This window comes from Sus scrofa, chromosome 3 (assembly GCF_054392235.1).
Source record: "Sus scrofa isolate SSC_HxYL_T2T_F1_AM1 chromosome 3, Sscrofa_HxYL_maternal_Yorkshire_Landrace_v2.0, whole genome shotgun sequence".
Taxonomy (NCBI): domain Eukaryota; kingdom Metazoa; phylum Chordata; class Mammalia; order Artiodactyla; family Suidae; genus Sus; species Sus scrofa.
In genome coordinates this window covers 4,075,825-4,094,388 of record NC_139385.1, presented here as the reverse complement: position 1 = coordinate 4,094,388, position 18,564 = coordinate 4,075,825, and the positions used below count along the sequence as shown (strand labels likewise).

Sequence of the window (18,564 nt, the reverse complement as noted above, 5' to 3'; positions counted from 1 at the left end):
TGCCCTTGGTTTCGTTTCTCCATCCGGCGCAGGTGGGATGACCCCCACGAAGTTCCGGGGCCTGCTCAGATTGAAGCCAGAGGATTCCGGATTCGGGGAGAGTGATGAGAACGTCTCGAAACACTGCTCACCCGGAGCCGACGTCGGGAAGCTGCTGGAGAGCTGAGGTATCTGATCCCAAAGTAGCCCTGAGGGGCTGGGCCTGCTTGGAAGGAAAATCAGGTGATCTGTTTGGCTAACCCTGCCTGGGTGGCTGCCCAGGCCGGGTTAGACGCAAAGGAGTTATTTTTTTGTTTTGTGTTTCAGCGCAGAATCCCCTACAAGAAAGTGCAGGCAGCCCCTCTTCCAGCCCCCTGCAGCAGGCCACTGACGCCAGCCTGGAGGTGGGTGCAAAAGGGAGAAACCACTCAGAACAGGAGACCAGTCCTGAAAACAGGGAGCCCCTGGGCAGAGCAGCCGCAGGTATAGCGTCTTCGTGCACCTCCTGCCACCTGCCAGGCCTGGAGGGCACCCTGGACACAGGTGGACCACAGCATTCTTGGGCTCAAACCAAGTTAAAAATGTTGATAATACACGGGGCTGTTCTCTATTTGCAACTTTTTTTTTTTTTTGTAAGATGTACCTTTTTGGAAAAGGTGTACTTTTCCAAGTAAATCCAAGACAGAAGTTGCTACTGCATTCCCAGCTTCATTAAGTTGGTGTGTTTTTAAATTTACACAGGCCGTCCAGTTCTTGTTGCTGTGCATGTTCCGTGTTACACACGTTTGCAGCAATATCACAGGCTATCCTACATTTTCATCCGGTGGATAGATCATGTTTTTTCCCCTAATCTGTTACAATCTTTTCTTCCATCCTCCATCCAGAGAACCAGAATCGCATTCCTCCTTCTGCAGCCCACACGCCCTCCAGCACATTTCAACACACACCTGCTTAGCAGGACTCTGGGGCTTTGCTGTTACAAAAGCTTTTGCTGCAATTCATTTTTCTCTCTTTGCAATCATGGAGTGCCCTCCAGGTCTGTGGGTCTATATGGTTCTAAGTTGTGCTTTTTATGCTTTCTGTGGTATTTATATATATTTGCCACAAGTGATTTAGCCATTCACCCACTAAGGAAAACTTGGATACTTCCGGTCTTTTGCCTCCACACACTCAGTGAACACTCCCTTCGATGTTGCAGTAGATACATTTCCAGTAGCAGAGTTGTGAATCAAAGAATGGAGGGGTGTGTGTGGGTTTATCGAAGTATAGTTAACTTAGGATAGTGTGTTAGTGTCAGGTGTACAGCAAAGTGTTCAGTTATACATATGTATTTATGCATGTATCTGTATTTTTTTATTTTCTGTTATGGTTTATTACAAGATACTGAATATAGGAATTCCATTGTGGCCTAGCAGGTTAAGAGCCTGACGTAGAGTATCCATGAGGATGTGGGTTCGTTCCCTGGCTTGCTCAGTGGGTTAAGAATCTGGCATTTGGAGTTCCCATCGTGGCTCAACGGACCTGATTCTGATTAGCATCCATGAGGACGTGAGTTTGGTCCTTGGCCTTGCCCAGTGGGTTAAGGATCCAGCGTTGCTGTGGCTGTGGTGTAGGCTCACAGCTGCAGCTCCAGTTCGACCCCTAGCCCACAGGTGTGGCCCTAAAAAGACAAAAAAAAAAACCAAACAAACAAAAAAAAGAATCTGGCATTGACGCAAGCTATGGCATAGGTCGCAGATGCAGCGCAGATCTGGTGTTGCCATGGCTGTGATGTAGGCCTGCAGCTGCAGCTCCAATTTGACCTCTATCCTGGGAACTTCCATATGCCGCAGGGGTGGTCATACAAATAAAAAATAGTCATAATGTGATACCCTATGCTATGCACTAAATCCTGTTTTCTGTTTCATGTATGGTAGGGTGCATCTGATAATCCCAAACTTCCAATTTATCCTCCCCCTTTGGGGTTGCACATATAAGTTATATCATATAACATTTGTCTGTCTGACTTAGCTTCACTTAATAACTTCTGGGTCCATCCTTGTTGCATATGGCAGTATTTCATTCTTTATGGCATTATTTTGTTCTTTTTATGGCTGAGTAATATTCCATTGTGTGTGTGTGTGTGTGTGTGTGTGTCTCATATCTTTATCCATTCATCTGTTGAGGGACATTTATTTTGTGTCTAGGCCGTTGAAAATAGTGCGGCAGTCAACATTAGGGTGCATGTACCTTTTTGAATTAGCTTTTATGTTTTCTGGATATATGCCCAGGAGTGGGATTGCTGTTTCATATGGTAACTCTATTTTTAGTTTTTTAAGGGCCCTCCATGCTGTTTTCCATAGTGGCTGCACCACTTTGCATTCCCACCAACAGTGTAGGAGGGTTCCCTTTTCTCTGGAGTGTGTGTGTACCTCATGACTTTTGCCAGATTCCTCTTCTGCAAAGGCTGTGTCAGCTCACCAGTCACAGGTGAGACCCCTCTGCTGTGCTGTAGCCCCTTATTGGCACATCTTTGTGACCATGGTACTTCAGCTGTCCTGAGACATGTCCTCTGTAATCTGACCTCATGGAGGCCTATTATTTTTTTGTCTTTTTAGGGCCACAACCGCAGTATATAGAGGTTCCCAGGCTAGGGGTCTAATTAGAACTGCAGCTGCCAGTCTACACCACAGCCACAGCACAGCAACGTGGGATCCGAGCCACGTCTTCGACCTACGCCATAGCTTATCCCAACACCAGATCCTTAACCCACTGAGCAAGGCTAGGGATCGAACCCACGTCCTCATGAATACTAGTTGGGTTCATTAACCACTGAGCCATGAATGGGACTCCGAGGCTTGTAGTTTCACCTCTTTCTGTAGATAAAACTGCCTTTAGGTCAGGAGCATTTGTAATTGCAATGTCCAAAAGTATCTTTTGTTTGTTTTGTTCTGTTTTTTGTTTTGCTTTTTAGAACCATACCCGTGGCAGATGAAATTCCCAGGCTAGGGGTTGAATCTGAGCTGCCGCTGCCAGCCTACACCATAGCCACAGCAATGTCAGATCTGAACCACGTCTGCAACCCACACCACAGCTCATGGCAACGCTGGATCCTTAACCCACTGAGCAAGATCAGGGATGGAACCCGCATCCTCATGGGTGCTAGTCAGAATCATTAACCGCTGAGCCATGAAGGGAACTCCAAAAAAGTGTCTTTTTTTTTAATGAATGCATTTGTCAGTCGTAAATGTTTTTAAATGAAAACACAGCAAAACATAAAAAGAAAGAAATGTTTTGTTTCCTAAAGGTAGCTACTGATAATGCTTTGATGTGTTTCCTTCCAGTGGGTTTTTTTCTGTGATGCATATGGTGTGTTTCAAACACCAGAAAACTAGATGTGCAGATTTTCATTCTATCTTGAGCAAGGTGGGAGCAAATGCTTCTGAAACACTATTTTTACTTATCTCCTTCTTTTATAACCTCCTGCTGCAGGCTCTGTTAGCATTTTCTTTGGACTATTAAAATCCTTTCCTGAAGGCTGGTGCACCGCCAGCCCTGCCCAGCCTGCTGGCCCTTTGTTGCCATCACTCCTGGTGGGTTCTGGTCACATCTCAGTCTCCATGGGTGTCTTCCCTCTTGGTCAGGATTAAGTTGAAGAACCAGTTCTTCTCCCCTCGTCAGCACATTTTTGCCATAGACAGCCCAGAACTTAGCGCTGGCTTGGCTTGGCTTGGCTTGGCCTGGCTTTGCCTTGAAAGTTGCCCTGTGCCCTCCGGCCTGCACACAGGGCACAGCCATCCACACGCCTGGTCACTCGCCTCTAAGCGGCACAGGCTCGGGCTGGGCCTCTGGAAGGTGACACCCAACTGCATGGTTTGGGACTGTCAGGCTCCCCAGCAAGGATGGCAAGAAACATGCAACTGAAACACTAGCCTGGTGGGCACAGGGCAGAGAGCAGAGGCAGCCCACGGGTCGGGAAGGGGGCGATGCCTGAGGCCGGCCCCTCCTCCTCAGCCTTGGGCCTGGTCCACAGGCTGCAGGGCCCTGGGTTCTGGCTGTTCCTGGGAATCTGCATGCTCCGTCAGCTCATCAGTGTCGGGGCTGTAGAGCGTTGGGAGCAGTTCAGCTTATGTGGGGGGGCGGAGGCGTGACTCCAAGGGAACTGGCGCCCGGAGGGCTTCCTGCGGCATCCCGGCCCTGCCGTGCTGCTGACGGAGCCCGGAGCCGGGAGCCGGGGCGCGGAGAAGGCCTGCGAGGCCGTGGCTTTTGGCAGGGGGGCGCTCCCGAGGATGAGTCCCGAAGGCCTAGGACTGCTGAGCGGACCAGGCCCGGGCCTCCAGGCGGACATCCCGGGGGTGCGGCCTCCCCGGGGTGCAGCGGCGAGGTGAGCCTCCTGACCCGCGGACCCCCTCCGGCCCTCTGGTCGTCGGTGTCCGGGGCGCCGATTCGGCCCCCGGGCTTCAGACGCTCACCCTCCTCCCGGCTCCTCGAAGCCCCGCCCCGCCAGGGGCCCACCGCGCTCTTCCCGCCCTGGGGCCAGCTGCCCCCGCTGCACCGCCACCTCTTCCACTTGCACGGCCGCAGGAAACCACCCCGAGCGAGAGAGCGCTGCAGCTGGAAACCACCTCGGGAGCTTTTCTCACAGCGTCTGCACTGCCGGCTCAGCGGGCAGCGCTGAGCTCCGCTGCGGTTTGCACGCGGGCTGCAACCTCTCCGGAGACGGGCGCCCCTCCTCGCCCCTCTCGGCCGGAGCTTCTTCTCCCCCCCACCCTCCCCCGCGCCTCGGGCCGGGTTTCCTAGAGCTGCGGGCGAGCCCGCTGACCTGTCAAGGACCCACCAGGGCTGGCGCACAGGCACCGCCTTGCCCAGCGCGCCCGAGCCCCCGTGTTTGCTGCTCCGCTTTCAGCTCGAAGAGAGGCCAGCACCTGCATCCAGGATGTGCCCTTGGAAAGATTGTGGCCACAGCCTTCTTAAGTGGTGGTGTCTCTCCTTTCTCTGTTGGCCCCAAGTCTGATTCCCTCCCTCCCTCTCCCGCTCCCTTCCCTCTCCCTCCCTTTCTCTCTGCCCCCCCTTACTAATTTCTATGGAGTTTGAGGCCACTTACCAAAAATGCACATGCTATAAAAGCAAATAGAGGAGTTCCTGTCATGGCTCAGTGGTTAACGAATCCGACTAGGAACCATGGGGTTGTGGGTTCAATCCCTGGCCTTGCTCAATGGGTTGGGGATCCAGTGTTACCGTGAGCTATGGTGTAGGTTGCAGACGCGGCTCGGATCCCTCGTGGCTGTGGCTCTGGTGTAAGCCGGTGGCTGCAGCTCTGATTGGACCCCTAGCCTGGGAACCTCCATATGCCGTGGGAGCGGCCCAAGAAATGGCAAAAAGACAAAAAAAAAAAAAAAAAAAAATAGAAAAACCAAACTGGATCAAAAGCAAAGCTATATAAAGTCAACACAGCCCAGAGTCAGGGCTTTGAAATGCACCTCCCCCAAGCGGCCTTGCCCGGTCTTCAGAGAAGGGAGCTTTACCTCTCATGCTAAAAGGCTTGAGTTATAAGGGTCCATGTGTCTGTACAGATGGAGGCCTGCTTGTAGCTCAAGGGAGGAGCATTTTGCAGACAGGCGCACAACCTGCTGGAGGCCCTGCGGCTGCTCCTGTCTTAGCACCCTGGGGGCCAAGCCTGCTCAGCCCCAGACCTCTCCTTTCCCTTCTGATGGGGCCTATGGCCAAAAGGAAGCCTAGAGCAACCTCGAAGCTGGGTGTTCCTACCCAGCTCTGCCCTTTCCTGCCTCTGAGACACAGCGCAGTTCCCTGACCTCTGTCATCATAAGGCACTGACCATGTTGGATCACTTCCCCGCCTTTGAAATATTCCATAGTGTCTGGCTCCCTGACATCCCAGGAGCACCATTCTGCTTAGCTCAGTATCTCCAGCGCCAGTTCAAGGTCTGGGGTGCTCAAGAAATAACTTGGAAGAAGAAATCTATAAAATGAGGCTAAAAAGACCCACCTCGGAAGGGGAGTGTGGGGCATCAAGTGGGACAGTGTATGAATATGCAGTCTGACCCACAGAAGCCACTCAAATGTTAGCTTCATTGTCTCTAGAATCAGAAAATGTGGATGAGTCACCTGTCAGCCAGAGCCTTGGTCTCCCCGTCTGCAAAGTGAAGGGATTTGCCTGAAAAGCCCTCCCTGCTCTCATGGGCTGGAATTTTAAGATGTCCTGATGGCCCAGATACCAAGAGCGGGGGTTATAAGTCTGCAGAGATGTTTCCCTAGAAAGTTTTTACTACAGTGATAATTTAGCATTATTCACAAATAGCGAAAAAGGGGAAACCATCCAAATGTCCATCATTTGACGAACGATAAACAAATGTGGTCTATCTGTACAGTGGGATTTATTTGGCCATAAAGGGAAGTCCTAACACCTCCCACAATGTAGACAAATCTTGACAGCATCATGCTGAGCTAAAGAAGCCAAACACAAAAGGCCACAGGTTGTGCGATTCCGCTTTTATGAAATGTCCCGGATCGGCAAAAAACAGATGGGCAGTTGCTTAGGGTTGGAGGGGGCCATAGATGGATAAAGGATGACAGCTAAAGACCAGAGCCTTTCTCTTTGAGGGGACGAATTTATGGTGCGTGAATTCTCACTCACTAAAACCATCATTGAAAGGGAAGAAAGAGGAGCTCCCGTCGTGGCGCAGTGGTTAACGAATCCGACTAGGAACCATGAGGTTGTGGGTTCGATCGCTGGCCTCGCTCAGTGGGTGAAGGATCCGGCATTTCCATGAGCTGTGGTGTAGGTTGCAGATGCGGCTCGGATCCCGCGTTGCTGTGGCTCTGGTGTAGGCCGGTGGCTACAGCTCCGATTCGACCCCTAGCCTGGGAACCTCCATATGCCGAGGGAGCGGCCCTAGAAAAGACCCAAAAAAAAAGGAAAGAAAGAAAGAAAAGGGAGATCTACCACTTCTGGCCATGCGGAGTTCCGAAGATGGTTGGATTTACCCTCCCCCCCCCAAATAACTAAAAAATCAGACAAAATGCATGAAACAGTCGTCTCCAGACACTGGGCAACGCGAGCAAAGTAGGTGACCTCTGAGACAAGCAAGCGAAGTGAACGCTGCGATTTCCGCAGCTTCCTTTTTGGAGAGCTGTCCAGGCTGCGGCTCAGGAGCAGGACACCCTGGTGGAGACCGGTGGACTCCAAGAATTAGAGACGGTTGAGAATTTGGTGAGGCCGAGACTCCATGGAGCAGAAGAGCAGAAGGGAGGCAGGGAAGAAGGATGGAAGAAGGTCGGTCTCTAGACACAAACCCGGAAGACAGAGTTAGTAGACGGAGATGACGAAACAGCTGTTACAGATGGATACAAATCGATCCTCTCAAGAAGGCAGAAGAAAACAGGAGCATGATCAAAAGAGAAGGAGAAAAAGGACCCGCTCAAACCAAGCTTCCGAAAATGAAACCGTACAACGTCTCATATTTTATAATATACACTGGGTGGGATTAATAACAGATTACATGCTGCAGAAAAGAAGAAAAAAATAATACAAATCTTACTGAACTTGAAGACAGCAATAGAAACCATCCAAAACACAGAAACAGAAGAAAAAGGGTGAAAAATATAAACAGGAGGGGACGTGAGCCAGAGAGGACACAGCCTACACCCTCAAGGATGACAGGCTTTGTGGGAGGACTTGGGGCCAGGTGAGCCGGGGGACTGGCCAACCACCAGCTGCTTTGGCGCCCCTGTGGGCACATCCGGAGCCTCAGGGGCCCAGGGCCTCCTTGGTTACCAGCTCGTTGGTGAGACTCTCAGATGCTCTCAGAGACATGAAGCTTTTATACCCCCCAAATCTGCCCATGGTGCCTTAGGAAAGAAGGAAATCCAGCTGGCAGAAGCCCCTGGTCCAGGTCTCCTGCGCTCCCAGTTAGCTTAGACTAACCAGAGCGCAGGGACAACGGCTCACATCACCACACGCAGGACCTCTCACCTCGGCTTGGCGAGACACTTCAGGATCAGTTCCGTCTATGGGGAGAGTGTAGGGCCCACAGCTGGGCAGGGGCCTGGGGGAGGGCCTTTGGGGGAGGCCATCCGACCACATCTGTCAAAATGTCAAGTGACCCAAGAGTTATCCTTCCAGGAATTTGCCCCAGAGACTTGTGTAAAGGCTCCTGCCCACCATCGTTCTTTCCAGCAGGGTTCGTGCCAGTCATGACAGATGAGAAAGGCCATGAGCAGCCACGATAAGATGGGAACTCACAGGGCCCAGCTCGAGAAGACGGTGTGAGGTCTGTCCATGCAGATAAGGAAAACTGGCGTCTTGTTAGGTGACAACTGAAGGGACAAGGCAGTGGATGCACGTGATGCTGTGTGTGACAAAAAAAATAAAACCCTTGTGCACTGTTGGTAGGAATGTGAAATGTTTCAGCCACTAAGGAAAACATGGCAGTTCTTCAAAAACTTAGAATTACCACATTGGAAGTTCCGTGGCAGGTTAAAGATTTGGCTGTGACTTGGGTCACTGCTGTGGCCCCGGGTTGAATCCCTGACCTGAGAACTTTTTTTTAAATTGTACTTTTTTTATTAAAGTATAGTTGATTTACAATGTTGTGCCAGTTTCTGCTGTGCAAGGCCTGGGAACTTCATGCCATGGGCTAAAAAAAAAAAAAAAAAAAAAAAAAAGAATGGCCACATGAACCAGCAATTCCATTTCTGGGTCTATACAGCAAAGAATTGAAAGCAGGGTCTCAAATCGATATTTGTACACCCATGTTCATAGCAGCTTTATTCATAATAGCCAGTAGGTGGAAGCAACCAGAATGTCCTTTGGTGTAGCGTATCAATACGATGGAATATTATTCACCCTTCAAAAGGAAGGCAATTCTGGCACATGCTACAGCATGGATGAACGTCGAGGCCATTAACGCTAAGTGAACTCTAAGCCAGTCACAAAAGGACAAATACCGGATGCTTCCACTTAGAGGAGGTCCCCAGAGGAGTCACATTCACAGAAATAGACAGTAAAACAGTGGGTGGCAAGAGTTCCCCTGTGGCTCAGCGGGTTAAGGACCTGCCATGTCACCGCTGTGGCTCAGGTTGCTGCTGTGGTGTAGATTCAATCCCTGGCCCAGGAACTTTCACGTGCCAGGGGGTACCAGGGACTGGGGGAAAGGGAAGGAGGAGTTAACATTTAATGGGGACAGAATATCATTTTTACAAGACGAAGCGTTCTGGAGATGATAGTGGTGATTTGGTGATGGCACAACAATGTGAGTGTACACAACACGCCCGAACCATTAGAAATGGTTAAGATGGTAGATTTTATGTGACTGCGTTTTACCACAATTGAAAGTCACTTAATAATAAAACAGACCACAGGGGTCATGAGAATCAGGGCATTACAACATAGGCAGAGCTGGCCGTGTTGGTGCCCCTTCCACAGCCCCTCAGCTCCCCTCTCCAGCCCAGAGGTGCTGCCCGCAAACCTCTGTGCTCCCCCTGCACTCCCCGCAGCGGCCCCCCCAGCTTCAGGCACACGTGCAACCTGCCCACGCAGGGAAAGTCTGAAGTGCAGGAAGCTTGGTGCCCCAGAAAGCCCCCCATGTTGGGAGGTTTGGTGCAGACGGCCCGTGGTCCTGCGCACTGGGGAGGCGTGCTCTTCCGTGCGTCCTCCTGGTGTCCTGAACTGCCCAGCAGGGTTCATGCCTGGCGCCCACCCCAATGCCCCACTGTGGCCTTCCTGCCCTTCCTCTCCCCTCCCTTCCGTGCCCTGATGTTGCCTCCCAAATAAGCCCCTTGTCCTGAACGCTTGTATCCACCCTTTTCTGGGGGAATCCGTCACTCGACTCTGGGTGCCTCGTGCTTGTACTCCGCTGTTATGTTTGTGTGTCATGGAAGCACAAGTGACCTGCAAATTCTGTTGGTTTCAGACGCACAGCATAGTGTATATTAGACTATAAGTAGAGGAGTTCCCGTCGTGGCGCAGCGGAAACGATCCGACTAGGAACCATGAGGTCGCGGGTTCGATCCCTGGCCTCACTCAGTGGGTTAAGGATCCGGCGTTGTCATGAGTTGTGTGTAGGTCGAAGACGCGGCTGGGATCTGGCGTGGCTGTGGCTTTGGCTGTGGCTGCGGTGTAGGCTGGTGGTTACAGCTCCAATTAGACCCCTAGCCTGGGAACCTCCATATGCCGAGGGTGTGGCCCTAAAAGGACAAAAGACAAGTTACCTTCTGTCACCGTGCAGTTATTCCACTTTTACTGACTCTGTTCCCTGTGCCGTACGTTTCCTCCTCTCCTCCAGACTTATGTATTTTGTAGCTGGAAGTTTGTACCTCTAAATCCGCCTCACCTATTTCACTTATCCCCCCACTTGTTTTGTGGGTGTTTTGTTGTTGCTGTTCATTTGTTTTGCATTTGCTTTTTGTTTGTTCGTTTGCCTTTTAGGGTCACATCCTCGGCTAGGGGTCTAATCCGAGCTGCAGCTGCCGACCTGCACCACAGCCACAGCAACGCAGGATCCGAGCCTCAGCTCACAGCATCCCCACTGAGTGAGGCCAGGGATCAAACCGGCATCCTCACGGGTACTAGTCAGACTCATTTCTGCTGTGCCACAACGGGAACTCTGACCCCCACTTGTTCGTTCTCTGTATCTGGGTCTGTTTCTGTTTTGTTATGTTTGTTTTGTTTTTTAGATCCCACACATAAGTGAAATCATGCAGTGTTTGTCTTTGCCTTAATTTCACTTAGCATAATGTCCTCTGATGCCACACTGTTGCAAATGGCAAGATTTCATTCTTTTTTATGGCTGAGCAATAGTCTGTTGTAGTTGTGTGCATCTTCTTTATCCGTTTTTATCCGTTCATCTGCTGACAGGCACTCAGGTCATCTTTGTATCCTGGCCAATCTAAATAATGCCGCCATGAACCTTGCGGTGCATGTATCTTTTCGAATTAGTGTTTTTCTTCTTTTCAGATACGTACCAGGAGTGGAATTGCTGGATCAGATGGTTGTTATTTGTTGTCCTTTGGAGAACAGCCATTCTGACAGGTGGAAAGTGGTGTCTCATTTTGGTTTTGATTTTCATTTCCACCTGTTTAGGTTGATATATATAAATCCCAGCTGCACCACGAACTGGGTGTGTGACGTGAGCAAGTGACTTAACGTCTCTGTGCCTCGGTTTCTGCGCCGCTAAATGGGAATAACAGTGCTGCCTACCACGCGGGGCTTTTAAATGGTCTGTATTCGTTTGCTGGGGCCACCATGACCAAGTACCACAGACGGGGCTTAAACAAAGACACACCTGCTCAGAGTTCTAGAAGTCAAAAGTCCAGGTCAGAGTGTCAGCAGCACTGGTTTCTCCTGAGGCCTCTCTCCTTGGCTTGTGGATAGCTGTCTTCTCTCTCTGCCCTCACATGGCCTTCCCTCCATGCCTGCCCGTGTTCTAATCCCTTCCTCTTACAAGGACACGAATCAGTGGGGAGTAGGGCCCACCCCAGTGACCTCCTTGAATCCTAATCTCCTCTTTAAATACCTGATCTCCCGTGCAGCCACATGCTAAGGTAGTGGGAGGTAGAACCCCATCGTATGAATTTGCTGGGGACACTGTTCAGCCCATCACAAGGACTACATGGGTTAATGCCGGGCTTTGTGCCTTTTACACATAGCAAGGTACCAGTAATTTAATATTCCTTAAATAAAAAATAAAAAATTGGGAGTTCCCGCTGTGGCTCAGTGGCTAACAAATCTGACTAGCATCCATGAGGATGCAGGTTCAATCCCTGGCCTTGCTCCGTGGGTTAAGGATCTAGTGTTGCTGTGAGCTGTGGTGTAGGTTGCAGATACGGCTCAGATCTGGCATGGTTGCGGCTGTGGTGTAAGCCGGCAGCTGCAGCTCTGATTTGACCCCTAGCCTGGGAACCTCCATATGTCACAGGTGTGGCCCTAAAAAGCAAAAAATTTAAAATGAAAAAATAACTAAAAATTTAAAAATAAAAAACTGTTGAAGAGTTTAAGTAACTTCAGTGTTAGGGGAGGAGGACTGGGGCTAAAGCGCCCTCAGACTTTATACTCTAGGTGTTTATTATCTTACTTCTTAAAGTAACAATAATGGTAGTAATAGCCCAGTTCCAGGTTCCTGGACGTCGGGCCTTCCCTCTCCCTCCCTTGGGGTCAGGCCTGGGAACGGGACGAGGCGGGGAGTCCAGATTCCCCTCCCCACATCTCCTGCAACTTTTTTTTTTTTGGCCTGTCATGTGGAAGTTCCCAGGCCAGGGATCGAACTGCAACTTCTGTTTTAATTATTCACACTTCATGGAGGATCAGCCGCCTTCTGGTTAAGCCCAGGGGCCCCACCAAGGGGCTGGGGCTTCAAGCCAAATGCTCAAGCCCACCTCACCCCTCCCAGGCCAGGGCACCTCCTCCGGGCCGGCCGCCTGGGCAGACCCCAGCTGTTCCCTTCTCCTTTTGCCACCCCAGGGGTCTCAGAGCCCCTCCCCTGCTGCACAGTCCTGCAGCCCATGGCCCAGGTGACATCTGTCCGTCACTCACATTGGAGGGAACCGAGGCCACAAGAGTCTCCAGGGAGTCCAAAGGGGCGGGGGTCCCTTGGAGCCTCACCTGCCTTACACTCGAGTGTGAGTTAGGAGCCCCCAAGGTCCCTGGAGGTCCCCTCTCCCCATTGTGCCAGAGGTTGCTCTGGCCCTGGAGGATGCGGGGCCCAGCCATATCTGGGGTGTCCTCCGCTGAGGTCCCCCCAAAAATGAACCAGAGAAGAGCCTAAGCTGGGGAGAGCAGGTGGCCTAAAGAGCGTCCTGTGGAGACACGCTTGGGAAGCCCAGAGGCCCCGCCACCAGAGGGGCCCAGCAGAGGCTTCCTGGGGCTGGAGCCTCAGCTGGGCTCGGGGTCCCACCCCAGGGAGGACCTAAGGGTCCGGCCGTGGAGATCCCGGGAGACAGGAGTGAGGGGGCCCGGGGCACCTTGTCTGCTGGCCCGGCCGCAGCCTGGGGACCGCAGCCTGCCTGCAGCTGCCCGGCCTCCAGCATTCCTGCCACTGACAGTGAAGGACCCGTGGGCGGGCAGAAGGCTCACTTCTCCTTTTTCCTTCTTTACAAGTTTAATTGAATATTTTTCCTTCAAGCACGACCTACTGGGCTCACCATTAACCCCAACAAGTAACTTGGAGCATTGGCTGCACTTGCCCAGACTCGCTGGGCACCCTCCAGGCCTCGGTTTCCCCATCCGGCCTTCCATGGCAGGCTGGGCGAGAACCCACCCTCAGGGCTGCGGGGCCCTGCTGGTCCCCCACCCAACTGGTGGCAGGAGGAGATGCCAGTCAGGGTCTTGGGAAGGCATCCCCAGGCACAGTGGTGACCCTCTGCCCTGGGTCAGTGCAGGCTGGTGAGCAAGCACTCAGCTTTGTCCCCTGGGACTGGTCTGCATCTGTGCCTGTGTGTGCCGGTATGTCTCTATGTGCACATGTGTTGTGTGTGCACTGGATTCCTTGTCCGTGCCTGCATGTGTTCATGTGAGCACACACACATGCGTGTATGTGTGTGCGTGTGCGCATGCAGGGTCATGTGCTGGACCACGCCCTTGTGAACTGGAAATCATGGAGGAAGCAAACATGCTTCTGGCAGGAGGAAGAGCTGCGTCTGAGCCCTAGGGGCCCCAGAGCCAGTTCTGATGGGAGGCACCTCTCGACCAAGAAATGGGGAGCCCTGTGCACAGGAGTGACCTGGTGGTCCCCACGATGCTCTGTGTGCCCCAGGAATGTCTGCCTCCTTCCGGTCATGTCCTGTTGCCTTCTTGTGGGTCCAGACTGTCTTGTGGATCCAATCCACTCTGCCAGGGATCCAGCCAGGCCCCACCCCAACCCCTGCCCGGGTTCCTCCCACCCTACCTTTGCTGGTGCAGTTCCCCCACCCTGCTGACCCTTCCTGTCCCCTTGGGTTGGGTCCCCCTCCTTCCCTAGGTGTGATCTCACTGCCCCCACCAGACTGTGCACCATTTTTTGAGCGGGGGGTGGGCTGGGGGTAGGGTGTCCCAGCCCCTGGAGGACACAGCCATGTTGTGGGCACCCATTTTTGCAGAAATGTGTGGAATTCAGAATCAATGTGTGGGCCTGGCTCAGAGGATGCAGGGAGGGGTCCCTGGTGTCATTCCAGGACAGGTCATTCCTGGGCAGCTCCCCTTTCCTGGCCCTGCAGGTAACCATCTCGCTCAACCTCGCTCAACTGTCCCCCTGGGGACCCCACCCCGAGCCTCTTCCAGTGCGTCTCCACCCCCATGGCCTGGGAGAGCTTGGCTCCAAAGGATTCATCTGTTCCTTCCACGCCTCTGAGATTTTTCTGGCCTCCAGCCTGGCTTTAATAGGGGTGGAGGGTTGGCTGCCAGAACCTCCTGGGGGTCCAACCATCCTTTATGGCTGCCATCTGTCCTTGTCAATCTTGAGACTCCCGCCCCCAGGGACCACCAATCACAGCGCAGGCATCCGTTTTGTCATCAGCAGCCAATCAGCTGCTCAAGCAGCTCTAATGCCTCTGGGATCTGGGGGTGCCCTCTCTTCCCAAGTCTATCTTCAATCGCCACCTGCTTATCAGACACCCACGGGACAGCCTCTTCCACACTCACAGGCTGTGCCCTGCTGCTCTGAACCTCAGTCTCCTCCTCTGAGAGATGGGAACAGGTGTGCTCTGGGCAACATGAGATCCTGCACAGAAGGGCCCAGCCTAGCACCTGCCTCTCTCTGGGGTCGCTGCAGGGCTGAACACATGGAGGTCTGCCAGGGGCCAAGACCACAGAGGGGGCTCAGGATCCAGGTCCCCCTCACGTCTAGAAACTTCCTCAGTTTCTTGCCTGCCTGACAGAGAAGTACCTCTGTGCCTCCCCAGCCTGGGCCTGGGGGTCCTGTTTTGAGGAGGGCAGCCATCCTGGGCCTGTCCTCCAGGGGCGCCCCCAGTGGCACATCCAAGCCCCAAGGGGCCCAGCCTGCTACTTGGAGGTGCCGATAGATACGCACGTGACCACTCGCCGTGTGGGAAGCAGGCAGCCCAAGCCCCGTACCTGCCAGCAAGGAGCACCTGCCGAAGCAGGAGCAAGTCCACTCGGCTGGTTTGCGTGGGCTTGACCTCTAACTCCTAAACCTGCGGTAGGTGCACAGCCCGCCCCTCCCGCCTTCAACCCCAACACACACAGGCCTCAGGCTCTAGACTTGCGTTACTTTATTTTGCTCGTTCCAGTCTGAAGCTACTATCATGGGCGTTTGAGATTATACAAATGACACTTACAAAAAATAAAAGACCAAGACACCCAGAGTGAGATGCGTGGTGGACACTAACCAGAAGTGAGGGGAGCTGGCAGGGGTGGGGCTGGGAGCTTCCACGGGGCTCCCGGCTGAGGCGGATGCCCAGCTTCATCCCTCCGAGACTAAGGAGTCCAGTCAGAAGAGGAGCACCAATCACACCGGGGCTCCGGCTGAGGCGGTGACAGGCCCAGCATCACCAGGGGAACACAGGCCTGGGGCCGGGGCCCAGGGGAATGTGGGGGCAGGTTCTGGACTCAGGGAGGCACCCGGCCTGCCCCAACCCTAGTGGGCAGAGGCCGTTGGGCCCAGGCATGCCTTCTCAGGACCCCCCAAGACCCCCTGAAGACCACTCATGGGTACAGCTAGGCTTGCCTGGGGCCCCTCCAGCAACAACATTTCATTTCGAAAAAAATACTGATTCGGTCATTTTCTGTTTCCAGTCAGGCCAGGGTGAAAGAAAGGAGACAGGAGCAGGGCCCCAGGAGCCCAGTGGGGTGCGCAGCGGGCGGGCCCCTCACCCGGGGGCAGGAGGGGACACATCTGTTCCAGCTCTCCCCTGCCCGGCTTTCCTCCTGATGCAGGGACGGGGCTCTGGGGGGGCACCGGCAGGCTCGGGGGAGGGGAGGCTCAGGAGGGGACAGAGATTCCAGTTACACACCCCGCCGCGCGCTCAGGGGCTTGGGAAGGCTCCCAGCCCCGTGATTCTCCTTGGCCTCTTCAGGGAGATAAGGCTCAGAGTCGTCTGAGGTCAGAAGAAAGAGGTTCCAGCCACGCCCAGGGCAGAGAAGAAAGGGCAGAGGGATCGGAAATCCCTCCGAGGACCAGGCCACAGCCACTGACCTGCTCAGGGGAGGCCGCACGGGGAACAGGTGAGGGCACCGTTTTCTCTGGGTTTCCAGTTGGAAAGGCGAGGGGCTTGCCACCTGCGGCGGAGCCCCCCTGGAGAGAAGAGTGAGCGGGAGGGGGCTGGGCAGGGTGGGGAGGGGGACACGGGCAGCGGGCCTAGTACTCCCACAGCGTGGCAGGGTCGATGGCATCGGCACAGGCCTTCAGGACCCCCGCGTGGTCCCCCTTCAGGTAGTGGCCGCCCACCTTGATGGCCACTTTGTTGTAGTCAAGGAACTCGAAGAAGAAGTCCACGGGGGTGTCGCTGCTGCTGGTGACGGAGGAGTCGGTGCCCACCATCCAGTACTTGCCCGTGGAGTCTGCAGCGGGGGCGTGGGGGACCCCATCAGGCCCTGCCGTGGGCACCGCGCCCCCCGCCAGGCCCCCACCAGAGTCTGGGTCCCATAACTCAGGTGTGATGTGTCCCCTGGCCCCCACCTTCCAGAACCCCATCTTCCTCCCGCACAGACGAGAGGGGAAGGAGCTCCTCCCCAAGCCGAGAGCCCCTGGCAGCCACGTGGGGCCCAAGTCATCGCACAAGGTGGCCAGGCTGAACCCCCCAACCAGGGCCAAGTGGGACAGGGGGTTGCCTCCTGCGCCCCAAGGGCCCAGAGGACCCCACCCAGCACCACCCACAGGAGAACCTGCCTTTGATGTTGTAGGCACCGTCCCTGAACTCCAGCTGGAAGACGTCGTAGTTGGAGCGATTCGCGTCCAGGGTGCCTGTGACCTTGCGGCAGCCGATGAAGCCGTGTTCGCCGCGGAACACGATGATGGGGCGGTTGATGAGCTTCATGAGGAAGAGCTCCGAGTCCCCTGTCCAGGGAGGTGGGAAGGGGCAGTGAGCCTCGCGGGGGTGGGAGTGCCGCGCTCAGGGTGTGGCTCAGAGAGGGACAGCAGGAGCCTGGGGTCACTCTGCATGCCAGCCCTCGGGCGAGGCGGGGTGGTGCCAGTCTGGGTCGATGCCCAGCATAGAGCAAACTTCTGGTAGGGTTGGTAAGTGACCATGGCATAGGCAGACCCTCCGGGGAACGGGAACTTGGGGTGTGCCCACAGGTGGCTACCTGCTGTCTCCACCGAGGCAGCCAGCTGGCCATTCTTCTTGGCCGTCACAAACTTGCCGTTGGAGGCACGCAGTATGATCCTCCGATCACGCCACTCGATGTCAAAGTAGCAGCTGGCATCCCTGGCGGGGCGGGACAGGGTCAGGAGGGGCCACCCCGGACCACCCCAGGCCCCTGTCTCCAGGAAGGGCCGGCCAGCGCGCGCAAGGGCAGCGGGCACTCACTTGCTGGAGGCAGTGGACTGCACGCCCCCGCTGGCCGTCAGCGTCCAGTACTTGCCCGAGTGGGTGCGGAAGGCACACTTTTTGGTGTCGCCGTCGATCTCCAGCTGGAAAGTCTCCTGGTCGGTCTCTTCGTCCTGATTGGCTGACAGGTCCATACCTGCAGCGAGAGAGAGGCTCCAGCTAGTACGGGGACCCCCACACCCCTGCCCTCACACACCAATGTGGCAGGGGGCTGCCAAGACCCCACGGCAAAGCTCAGACCCCTCGGCCGCGGTCAGAACCCAGGATCCCAGGAGGGTCCGTCAAGGACCGAGGCCGGAGGGGCATTTACACATCACTTTCTCTGGTTACAGAAGCAATGAATACCTTCCAGCAAACCAAATGCAAAAAGACATTCGAGAGCCACTTGGGAGCATCTTTACATGGCCCAGGATGAGCGAGGCAGGACCAATCATTATCACTCGTGTTGTCATTAGGTAAGAACACGACCCTGATTATTTTTAGATGTACAGACAAACGTTTTGAGATGAACTGTCCTGAAGTCACGGATTTGCTCTAAGTACAACCAAAAACAGGGAAGAGAGAGACAGGGAGCCGGTGTGGCGGCGTATTCAGTGTATCCTTCCTGCTTCTCTGTATCCGTAAACCCAAAAAGTGCAGGATGTGACAGCACACACTCCCGTCGGGACATTCTGACAACTCGTAAAAGCATGCAAGTCAAACTGCATCCCCCTCCGCGCCCAGCGCGCCCCAGAGCGCCACCGCCGCCACCACCGCGGCCGTGACCACATCCTCCACGCCGTGTTTCCTGCCCTTCGCACGTGCGTTTTCTTGACCTTCAAGTGCACACGTGCTGCACACCTCGACTCACAAATGATCTGCCTGTCACCTTTACATGTTCCCGTGTCCCCGAGTCATCTGACGTGATAGGGGTGGCTTCTGGGGTTTTGCTCCCACCAGCTGCAGCCACGTGGTCCTGTGGACTCCTCCAGCTAAAACCCGGAAGCGGGATCATTGATTCCCCACAAAAAATTCACATTCCCCAAGCGCTGTGGATCCTAAGAGCCTCAGCAGCAGGGTGAGTCATTGGGCCCTGAGGACTTTGTGGAGCTGGGCCCTGTGGTGGGCG

At 54.3% G+C, this 18,564-nt stretch overlaps 1 protein-coding gene and 2 long non-coding RNA genes across 4 annotated transcripts in view; 2 read left to right on the top strand and 1 right to left on the bottom strand.

Annotated features, from left to right (window-relative positions):
• Positions 1-9,945: 9,945 nt before the first annotated feature.
• LOC146404342 (uncharacterized) lies at positions 9,946-15,256 on the top strand. The gene is made up of 2 exons (XR_014840047.1): positions 9,946-10,041; positions 11,792-15,256. It is a non-coding gene; the product is annotated as an uncharacterized LOC146404342 (long non-coding RNA).
• The window catches only part of FSCN1 (fascin actin-bundling protein 1), a gene marked incomplete at its 3' end in the record, with an annotated part of 9,102 nt that continues 5,716 nt past the window's right edge, over positions 15,179-18,564 (bottom strand). The window contains 4 exon segments of the mRNA NM_001146300.2: positions 15,179-16,467; positions 16,796-16,963; positions 17,212-17,333; positions 17,436-17,592. Coding sequence (NP_001139772.1) covers positions 16,265-16,467; positions 16,796-16,963; positions 17,212-17,333; positions 17,436-17,592 — 650 coding nt within the window.
• Positions 17,789-18,564, top strand: part of LOC146404341 (uncharacterized) — a 22,483-nt gene continuing 21,707 nt past the window's right edge. Inside the window, exons 1-2 of one of the 2 annotated variants that reach the window (XR_014840009.1) lie at positions 17,789-17,911; positions 18,396-18,513. This is a non-coding gene — a long non-coding RNA (uncharacterized LOC146404341). The remainder of the gene's footprint in view (positions 17,912-18,395; positions 18,514-18,564) is intronic. The other variant, XR_014840008.1, reaches the window with a different exon arrangement.